This window comes from Anopheles ziemanni, chromosome X, assembly GCF_943734765.1.
Source record: "Anopheles ziemanni chromosome X, idAnoZiCoDA_A2_x.2, whole genome shotgun sequence".
NCBI lineage: Eukaryota > Metazoa > Arthropoda > Insecta > Diptera > Culicidae > Anopheles > Anopheles ziemanni.
The window spans coordinates 7,377,484-7,387,385 of record NC_080707.1 but is presented as its reverse complement, the minus strand read 5'-3'; the positions used below and the strand labels follow the sequence as shown (position 1 = coordinate 7,387,385).

General features: G+C 44.1%; 1 protein-coding gene across 1 annotated transcript; it reads left to right on the top strand.

Annotated features, from left to right (window-relative positions):
• The first annotated feature begins 1,241 nt into the window (after nucleotides 1-1,241).
• Nucleotides 1,242-9,171, top strand: LOC131290675 (uncharacterized). The gene is made up of 7 exons (XM_058319838.1): nucleotides 1,242-1,613; nucleotides 2,310-2,594; nucleotides 4,255-4,530; nucleotides 4,621-4,686; nucleotides 4,764-4,838; nucleotides 4,952-5,011; nucleotides 8,863-9,171. The coding sequence occupies exons 1-7, from the start codon at nucleotides 1,242-1,244 to the stop codon at nucleotides 9,169-9,171; spliced, it is 1,443 nt and encodes a 480-aa protein (XP_058175821.1).
• Nucleotides 9,172-9,902: the final 731 nt, after the last annotated feature.

The window sequence follows — 9,902 nt, the reverse complement described above, 5'->3', positions numbered from 1 at the left end:
AATACTAAGTTTTTGTTGTAGGTTGAACGCACGAATGGTTTGGTTTTTGGGCAATTAATTTTCATAGTTCTTTTTTGTTTATTCGTTCAGAAAGACATTTGAGGCCTTTAACATAATGTTTTCTTTGATGTTTCGTTTCAAAAGTATCGTTTTGATAATAGTTGAACAAACAGTAACGAGTTTTGTAAATGGGAAAAATATTTCCCTTGGTCGTGAAAGGGTTAAAAAGGGTTTGATATCACATTAGAAACATTACATCACATTAAAAACATTAAACGTCGTTTATAGCAGCTAATCCGAGGTTTTAGGTTCTTTTTCATCATGCTTGGGATATTTTCTCCAAATTTTCTGGCCTAAATGATTTTTTTAACAACGAGATTTTGCAAAGATGCAAAGAAAATAGGTATCAAAATTAATTATATTATGTTTGGGGTACTTTTCGGAGAAAAAAAAATTGGTACTCCTTTTAACATGTTGACTGCCAAGTGTTTTAGCACACTTATTTAGTACACTCTTTTTTTATATAATTTGTTTATATACTGTATTAAACCGACGGTGTTCTAAGGCTCAGAAAAGACCTCCCAAAGAATCAATTTTCAAAATTACTATAATTTGTATGTTGTATTTTCATTCATTCATGGGACAAAACCTTTTAAGAACTAATTTTAACAAAAATGATAGCCATGGCAGACAACGTGTTAAATCATATTAAAAACATTTAACGTCGTTTCTGGTAGCTGGCCCGCGGTTTTAAGTTCTTTTTCATCATGTTGCTCTGCTCTAGATACTTTTACAACGAGATTCTGATCGAAGATATCCGAGATCAAACGAAGAAAATCACACTTTATGTATGTTCACTTTTTCGTGATTTTCTTTTGGCAGCGGGAAAGACTTCAAAATCGTCGCAACCACTTCCAGCAGCAACAGTTTGATTATGCAAAATCGCTTTGCGCTTCGGGCTGCAAATGTTGTGCGATTTGCGAGCCCGCCCCGTTTCGATCGATCCCCCTTCGGAATGGGGCAACCGACGGGCGAAGATGTCACCGTGCGTTCGAAACCCATCAATCAGCGTTCCCGGGTGCGTTCAGGCCTATCGGAAAAAAACCCAATTGCGCCACGCCGAAGGGCTCAAGGGAGGGTTTTTGTGGTGGGACTTCGGCGCCGTAAAAAGTCCCCGGCACGGTCAGAACCCTCCGTAGTTCTTTGCCCGATCCGGTGCGGTTTCGATCGTCGAATCGAAGATGGTTTGTCTAGTGCTGGTGCTGCTGTGCGGTGTGCCGTACCTGGTCGCCCACCCGTCCACCGTCGCCTCCAATCAACCCGCGGTCAACCCGGAGCAAAGGCACCTGCTGAGGCAGATCGGTACGCTTGGGCTGCTCGTCGGTGCGGTGGAAGCGGAGGCCGCCATCGAGGCCCGTCTGGAGCAGCTCCTGCGAGAGTTCGAGCGGTCGCGCCCGCAGGATGTCACCCGCCGCCTGGCCAACATCGATCGGACGCTCGAGCGTGCCCAACTTTCGCTGGAAATCCTTGGAGCCGGGCTCGATCTAACGGCTGGCCTCATCCCGACGGCAGCCCCCGCTCAGCTGCGCCGCGAGCTGCAAAAACGTGCGCAGGTGAGGTAACTGCATTCTCCCCCCCCCCCCCCCCCCCCCCCTCCCCCCAAAACGATGGATCCGCACGCAGATCGAAGCTGGCGCGCCTGATGATGATTAATGAGCCGTGCGCTAAATTTTCGCTCAACAAAGCATCGTTGCGTTTTCGTTTGCACTGTTTTGTTGTGAGTGCGTGTGCGTGTGTGTGTGTGCATGTTGTGACAGATCGCACCCGGTTAATCTTCGCCTTGACGACATTGCACAAGCGCCGCGTGTTTCGCTTTTCTACCGTCCGTCCAAAGCCAATTGCAGCTCCCGGTGGTGAAATTCGATAAATCGATTTTCCAGCCAGCTTCATTAGCCGATCGCCGATGAGATTGTACGTTTTCCCTACCCCTAAAATGCTAGTGAAAGATTGCAAAAAAAAAGTGCGCCCGTTTGCGGGAGATTGGCTGGCTGAAGCAATCTCCCCCCTTTTTCAAACCCGGGGTTCGTCGCTTTTGCTTGCTCGCCCGATTGAAGTCTTTCGTTTTACGATTCAAAGCGCATTGTGATGAGCGCCTTTTCTGCGGGAATTCGATTTCGAGAACATGAATGGAAGTGTGTGCTGTTTTTGTATATGCCACTTATCCTCTCTTCCCCCCCCCCCCCCCCCCCTCACCACCTGTGAATGAATATTCGTTACCTTTCTTCCTCTTCGCTAACCGCACGTTGCAGCAAGCAGTCGGGCGGCGGTCCCGGGCCGTGGCTCGCGTCGGAAACGGAACGGCAACGCAGGTGAAGCGGCAGGTCGAGCGGCAGCTGGTGGAAATGCGTCGCCAGTTGGCCCCGCGCCTCGAGCGCACCGTTCGCCAGCTCGAGCGGCAAAAGCAGCAGCAGCCGGGCGGGCTGCAGCTCACCCTTACCGCCACCATCGGCACGGAGGCGGTCCAGCGCCTGCTCGCCCAAACTCTCCCGCAGGCCGGCGCACGCCTGTCGGAGCTGGTGCGCAACGGGCTGCAGGTATGTGCCCTCCTCCGCTATATGTCACTTTCTGCACCCTTGTCACCTGTTCGAATGCGAACGTTAACAAGTGTTATGGGAATGATTTAAATCGTTTTTTGACAGTGACAGCGCGTTGTTGTCTTACAGTCTTCATGTATGTTTGAAAAGATTGAAAACGCACTAACTTCACTGCTGAAGGGAAAGTGAAACAACCATTTTCCCCGAGTGGTGAAATAAGACGGAAAGAAAGCTAGGGAGAGTAAAACATTTTATTTCTAACTCCTAAAAGGTTTAATCAAATTTTGAGGTACCAAAGACCATTTAAATCCTCTTAAAGAAAGCTATAAAACTGATTTTTATAACTCAAATATTATCTTTAATTAACCGTTCCTTTAAGCCAAACAAATTGAATTCGTATTCAAACTATCTAGACCAAATATATGGCTAAATTCGGGCTCGTAAGAACATGTTTGAAGCAAAATATAAATCATTGATTTATTTCTCCATAAAACGGAGCGTTGACATTTTTGTAGAAGGTGTTCAATACCAGACGATATTTTAATATTTTGTTATTAGATTTTCTCGATCGCATTTTATCTTTGGTCATTTAAAAATTTCCCAGCTTCGTGGCAAAATAATATATTTACTTTGCGTTCACAATAACTACATTCAGAGAATACGTTTGTTGATAACTTTGGGAAACAAAATAAGGTTGGTAATATTCACATTTCCCAAAGGTCAGTTATTTAATTGACTGAGAGATCCCTAGTACAACCTGGAACTGCAAGCATTATAAAAGTAACTAGTTTAAATTATAGAGAACGTCCGATGTGTTGAAGAAGTAGAAAAGTCAACAAAAATAAATTGAAAAACTAATTGTTCAATGTCAAAATTTGAAATATTTTAGCTTACTCTTGTATAGTTGTTCAAGATATAAATACAATACTCCATCTAGCCCTCGAATTCGGGTTCTTTATCATCGTCCTTTCATCTAAAGAGCATGCAACAATGTTCAATATTATATCATTAGATGATGTAAATGTATAAAACAAAACTGAAGCATCAAATTCATCATAAAACGTGAAATAGTTTAGCAACATTTAAGAAGCTTGGTTGCCAAAAGTTTTTCAACATTCCTTTATAAGTTATTAAACAAAATCTATTTGTTTTTTGAGCTTTGGCTGTTGAGCTTTCATGTTGTGTTGTGAACGTCATGATAAAACTATTTACATTTGAGTAGTAACACACAGTGCTGAAAGGTTTGCAGGGGGTTTAACACTATTTATTTAATCCCAAACTAGCTGAAAGCATGGTACTGCAATATTTTTAGCAATTAACCTAATGGAATCCATATTTATTGACGTTATTATTCACATTTGTTTTAAGTATATGAAAACATATTGGTTTTGGAAATATTGCTTTGGAAGGTTTTCATCTTTAAATAATATTTTCTTTGTTTTAAATTCATTACAAGTTAATCAAAATTGGATTGTAATTAAACTCTATAAGCAGGTAACTTATATTACCGCAAACAAAAACTGTTAAAATGCAATCCAAGCCAATTGCCAACCATTTCAAATTCAAAACATGACAACACGCTAGAAAATAGATAATCTCCCTTGAAACTAATGAATCGTGGAATTTTCCGTTGATTGTCGAACCACCGCTGCTCGGCCAGACTCACCTCCGGCGAATCGTGCAACGTCGCCAGGGCGAAGAGGACGACGAGGGTGAAGACAGCGATCGGAAGGAAGGCGAAACGAACGAGCTCGCGGTGTCGGTGGACGGTCTCGGGGAGAAGTCCGAGTCGCAGGAATCGGAAGCGTCGGAGTCCTCGGAGGAAGGGCCCGGCGGGTTGGTGGGTCTGATCGCGGGGCTGAGCGGTGGTGACGAAGGGTCCGACGTCGGGGCCCTCATCGGGACGCTGTCCGGGCTGGTGACGAACCTGTTCGGCGTGAGTACAGAGCACGAGGGAGAGATAAAGAACAGCCAGAGCTGAAATTCTGCTTTCCTCTGTTTTTCCGCATGCCCCTTTTTTCTTCAGCCAGGCGGGCTGGACGTGCCGGGACTGCTCGGAACGGGTACGTCGCTGATCGCGGGCCTGCTCGGGGTAAGTGTCCTGTTTCCGCTACTGGAACCCCATGTACCTCTGCTTGCTTCATTCGCCCACCTTTGACCTTTCCGCAGGGTGATGACAATTTCGGCAAGGTGCTCGGCAGCTACGTTGGCATCGCGATCGAGGGCTTATCCGGTGGGGGCGCTGTACGTAAGACTCTTCAGCTTCTTCACCACCCTCAGCGTAACCCTTATCCATTTCTTTCTCTTGGCTCTCTTCTTTTTTCCACCTCTCCCTCCGTCCTTGTTCCCACGCGAAGGACATGAACGGTGCGTTCTTCGGTAACTTCCTCGGAGCGCTGATCGCTGCCCTCAGCTCGGTATGTACCTACCTTAACCTGCCTTAGAAGTGTTGCTCAACTGCTAAGCATGAGTTATATCAAGCCATGAATTCGATACCTCCGTATTTCTTCAACGAGTATCAGTTTTAGTCTTTGTTTTATGTTTTCATAGTAATACTAAACTCCTTCGAATGGAGTATCATTTTTCTACATAGAAAAATTACATAAAAGATACATAGGATAGTTAGAAACTTTATAGTTGAACATCATTTAACATTTTCGTTGAATTTTGGACTTTTTCAACACATAAATGTTGGTTTGTTGTAGCATGTTAATTTATTTACTTGTGCTTGAAATTAACTCTCAATTCAAAGTAAATTGCATTCTGTTGGTTTAACTGGCGTACTCTCAGTAATCAAAATAACTTAGCTTAGAGAAGTTTTCAATATTGTACTTTAGTTATTTTGGATGCAAAGTAAACGATTTACGATAGTGGGAAACTTAGGAACAATCAAAAATCCAAATACGATAGAATGAAGTAAAGCGAAAAGTATACTAGGAAGTCGCCTGGTAATGAACAACTGGGGAAAAATGGGAAAAATCAACCTTGATGTCGTGAAAATGTGCGATAAGAATTGAGATGGGTTTTTCGTGTGAAGCACTAGCACATTTTCTTAAGGGCCGGATAAAATAAGTCGGACTTTGGCGACCCCTGACGTTGACGATAAAAGATTTTAGACGTTTGTAAATCAAGCTACAATTTTTCAGATTGTTTCAACAACGCACAAAACCGTTTGGTCCAATGGTCCAAATGTAGTTTTTTTTGTTACAATCACTCTCAGTTGGGTTTTTAAAAATCCTTTATTATGTTGGTTTTGTTATGAGTAATATATATTTTTTTTTGTTTATTTTCCACTTTCCAAATATAAAATTCTAATATCCTGAAACGATAAGCCCTGACATACCGTTTGAGTGAATTTGACCTTGGCATGTTGACTCTTTACAATGTTATCTTCTAGATAAAATTGTTTTAACTTTCAAAGCGTGATTTAATCTTAAACTTATGTTCTTTCATTTGACTTATCAATCTGTATAACCAACCCATCGTTTGTGTAATAAACATTTAATCAAAGTGAGCTTGTTTTTCGACGATAACTCAACTCACTCCCGAAGAAAAACTTTTCGTCCCGGGAAATTTTTATTTTTTTTTTGACACGCATTGTTTTATTTCATGCTCGGGTTTGATTGCGATTTTTCGGTATCCGTTTCCACTTTCATGCTTCGTTCCACCGTTACGTGGAATGCGTAACTTGTCCAGTGGATTCCTTTTCTGTGAGCAAACTTTGCAAAACAAAAAAAAGCCTACAGTTGCGTCAGTAATTATCAAAAACATAGCATCTTTTCAAATGTTTAAATCATTTATTGTTAAAGTGTATTTATTGTTAAGTGTGTTTTGTATTATACAAAACGAGCTCAAAGTGTCAAATCAACCACTACTGAACTTCGTCAATTGAAAGCTAAACTGTTTTTAGATACTTCTAAAAACGCAAATGTTGGAACCTATGCTTGACCCCTTCCGTGCCGCAAAGCAATCGAGCGTTAGAGCACGCGGAGTGGAGAGGTAAACAATTGGTTGGCAGCACCCAGGAGGGGGGGGGGCATAAACTGTGCATATGCACGGCGCAAAACCTCCTCTAAGTGCTGAACCGAATCGGAAAAGTCCAATCGGCGAACAAAACCGATGCGATTTTCATTCGCCAAACCGAGTGTGGTAATTAAATTTTACCATATCAAACACTGGCCAGCGTTCGCGTTCGTGTGCGCAAATTGTGTGTTGTGTGACCGTGCGCCCCAAACAACCCCCGCCATCAGCAACGCCGATCACCGCCTTCATCATCATCATCATCAGCATTAGCCGCCATCAAACGTATCACCGTCCGTCGTCGACGTCTCGGTAGTGTTTGTGTGCCGCCTCTTCACTCATCAATCAAACCGTGCGCCTATGACCACACACGAGCGCACGCGTCACGGGTCGTCACCGGCGATTTCTGGCGTTTCATAATTCGCTAGCAAATTATATGCAGCCCGAACGTACACCGGGGGTGCGTTTTAACCGGCTGCAATCGGTGCAATCTTTGCAAAGTGGAGGTTGGGACGCCGATGGGGGGGCTGTGAGGGGAGTGCAAGTGCAATCTTAAAAGGCCACCAGGGTTAACAGAGAGAATAGAGGAGGATGGCGGGCTGGATCAGTAACCGAAATCGGCAAAACGATCATCCATTGCCGACGGAAGATTGCATGACAGCTTCTCACGTTCACGGAAGGCAGGAGCTGCAGGATGGGCTCGGTGGTGTGCGGGGTGTGGAGGGGGATAACGCTCAACAACAATGTTGTGCGCCTAGATGTCACGGGGTGCTGCAGGAGGATTATACCATCGAAAGCGACGAGTAACCAAGACCGAGTAGATACAAGAGTCCATGTTTGCCAACAGCAACCTTTGTCATCAGCGATTTGAGCTGCATGGAACACACTCCTCTACTCCTTCGCTTCGCTGTTAGCAGCAGTTTATTGGTTTGTTGCACAGATCGTAGAAGAAATTGCAATTGAGAGCGAGTTTAGTCAAAACTGACATGTTTTGATCCTTGCTTTGACGTGTTCCGAATTGGATTTGAAGGTTAAAAGTTAAAGATTTAAGTTTTAACTTTCATTTGTTCTAAGTTAGAAGCGTGATTATTGTTCTCGTTATGCAAGCTTGACTGTTTATTTTAATCTAACACTTTCTCTCTTGTTTCAACATTAAGAACCTTTGCTCTTAAAGCAGTTAACGCCATCATGTTGACTTGTGTTACAATACCAATATCGGGTAATTGGTTGTTGATTGAACCATTGATAGGAGTTCTCAATTGTGATAAAATGTGTTTTATCTCTTCTTCAAGTTTATCTTTAGAGTTAAGTTTTATTTTGTTTTTCTTTTGATAATTCGATATAACTTACATGTAATTAGATCGAGTTTGTGGTCAGGGGAACGCAAAATTTCCACATATTTCGTCTACTTTATTCGTCCATTTTACACGTACTCGTATTTTTTTGTTTTATATCAAAGGAATATGATTTAAATATCAAAGACTTAAAGTCTTTCTTTTCCTATTCTTTGAGTTTTCGTGGCTTTACTAGTTGAAGTAACAGTAGCATCGACGGGTGTAGGCCAAGATTTTGCATCTTGTTTGTGTCAAAATTTTCTGCTTCTTCTTCAAACAACTTCGAAAAGACTACATTGAGCTCGTTGGAAAAAGCAAACAGTTTTAATTAATTTCATCCTTTTCTCCACCTTTGTTTCCATCACACAACGGTTGTTAGTATTGCACACATTATTTTGGTCAACAAACAAGCTGTTTAGTGACGAAGAGGTTGTTACTTTTGGGTTTCCCATTTATTTAATGAAGATATTTTCTGGTTTTCAGAGAGCACTTGCACAGTTTTTAATAATGTTTAATTTTTTGTTCTCCGATTGCTTATTTTCAATTTAAAACAAAGTAAGAGTAAAGAGTAAAGAGAACTTTACTTTTGAAAAAGAAATGTATTTTTTCAATTGAGAGCTCAGAAAAAGGGTGTTTTTCTGGCACGTTTTACCGTTTTTCGAATTTTGACTGCAAAATACGCTCTTCAAGCGAGTTTTAATTGCAAGGAATTCAACGTACTTTCTTCGAGCGAAAACTTAACACGCATATAAAACAGAAAAAAGTCGTTTTAATTCATAAAAGGTAAGGTTGTGGTGTAATCGAGCAGTTTTACGGTGTTCCACGGCCCGATCGTGGCGGGCCGAAAAAGGCGCTACTTTTAATTAAGCTGTCTTGCCCTCCGCTCGCTTGCAACTTTCTTCCCGCACTTTCAGGATCCGGAGGATGAAAACCTTCCGCTCAAGCCGAAGCTGTTCGTGCAGAACTTCTTCAGCGGGCTGGAGGAGGCGAAGCGCAAGGAAGACCCGAACGCGGACGCCGAGCAGTGCTGCCAGAAGGGTTCCGATCTGTTCGCGTTCCTCGGCAACATCGTGTCGTCGGTGGTCGGTGGCGTCACGAGCCTGGTGCTGAACGCGTCCCTCGGCTCGTCGGGTGGCTCCTCGCAGGGTTCCGCCGACGCGTCCGGCGCGTCCTCCGCCGGTTCCAGCGGTGGCGGTGTCCATCCAACAGCTACCGCCCGCTAAGGGACCGTTTTCGTCACAGGCGGTAGAATTAAGAGCCCACACCAAACACGTAGCCTAGCCTTAGAAGCTCGCAGGAAAAAAAAAAGGCACAACGAATCGAAAATAAGCGCGAGAAAGAGAAAGTCAAGGTAGATCGGTTGGAGACGCCGCCCTGCTGCCTGCCAATGCCAAGAGCTTGGATCTCGGCTCAATCTCAGACGCCCGATTGCTCCTTGGGCAATATCGGACGGCGTGAATGTCCACCGCCGCCGCCGCCGCCGGGCGCATTTTTGCACGTTACGTGTTTTTAAACATTGTGTTTCCATTTTCATGCCGTTCGTGTCATTTTATTTCTTCCATTTTGCCCTGTTTGTGCCCACCCCTTTTTTTCACCGCCCCAAACCGGAGACCAACCGGATCGGAAGGCACACGAACCGACGGAGGGGTGCGGGGCGGGCGAGGATTAGAGGCTGCTAGAAGTGCTGGCCACTCCGTTGAAGTTGGGAGGTGAAAGCGCAGCGCCATCTACGGCAAGGGAAGGCGTGGACATCGGCAGGGAAAGCAAAAGGCCGCTACAGGGCCGGAAGGGGGAGAAGGAAGACACAACAGTAGCAAGAAAGACACAATACCTCTGAGGGGGAATCGCGTCGCGCATCGGTAACACACACCTGTGTCGAAAATCGCCCCTAAAGCTGCAAATATGCGGGCTTAGCGCAGGCTGGGGCCAACACGCTGTTGGATACCTTATCTCA

Coding starts and splice junctions, on each gene's coding strand:
- LOC131290675 (XM_058319838.1), top strand. CDS start 1,242: ATGGTTTGTCTAGTGCTGGTGCTGCTGTGCGGTGTGCCGTACCTGGTC. Junction 4,531..4,620: donor TGGTGACGAACCTGTTCGGC/GTGAGTACAGAG, acceptor TTTTTTCTTCAG/CCAGGCGGGCTGGACGTGCC. Junction 4,839..4,951: donor GCTTATCCGGTGGGGGCGCT/GTACGTAAGACT, acceptor TCCCACGCGAAG/GACATGAACGGTGCGTTCTT.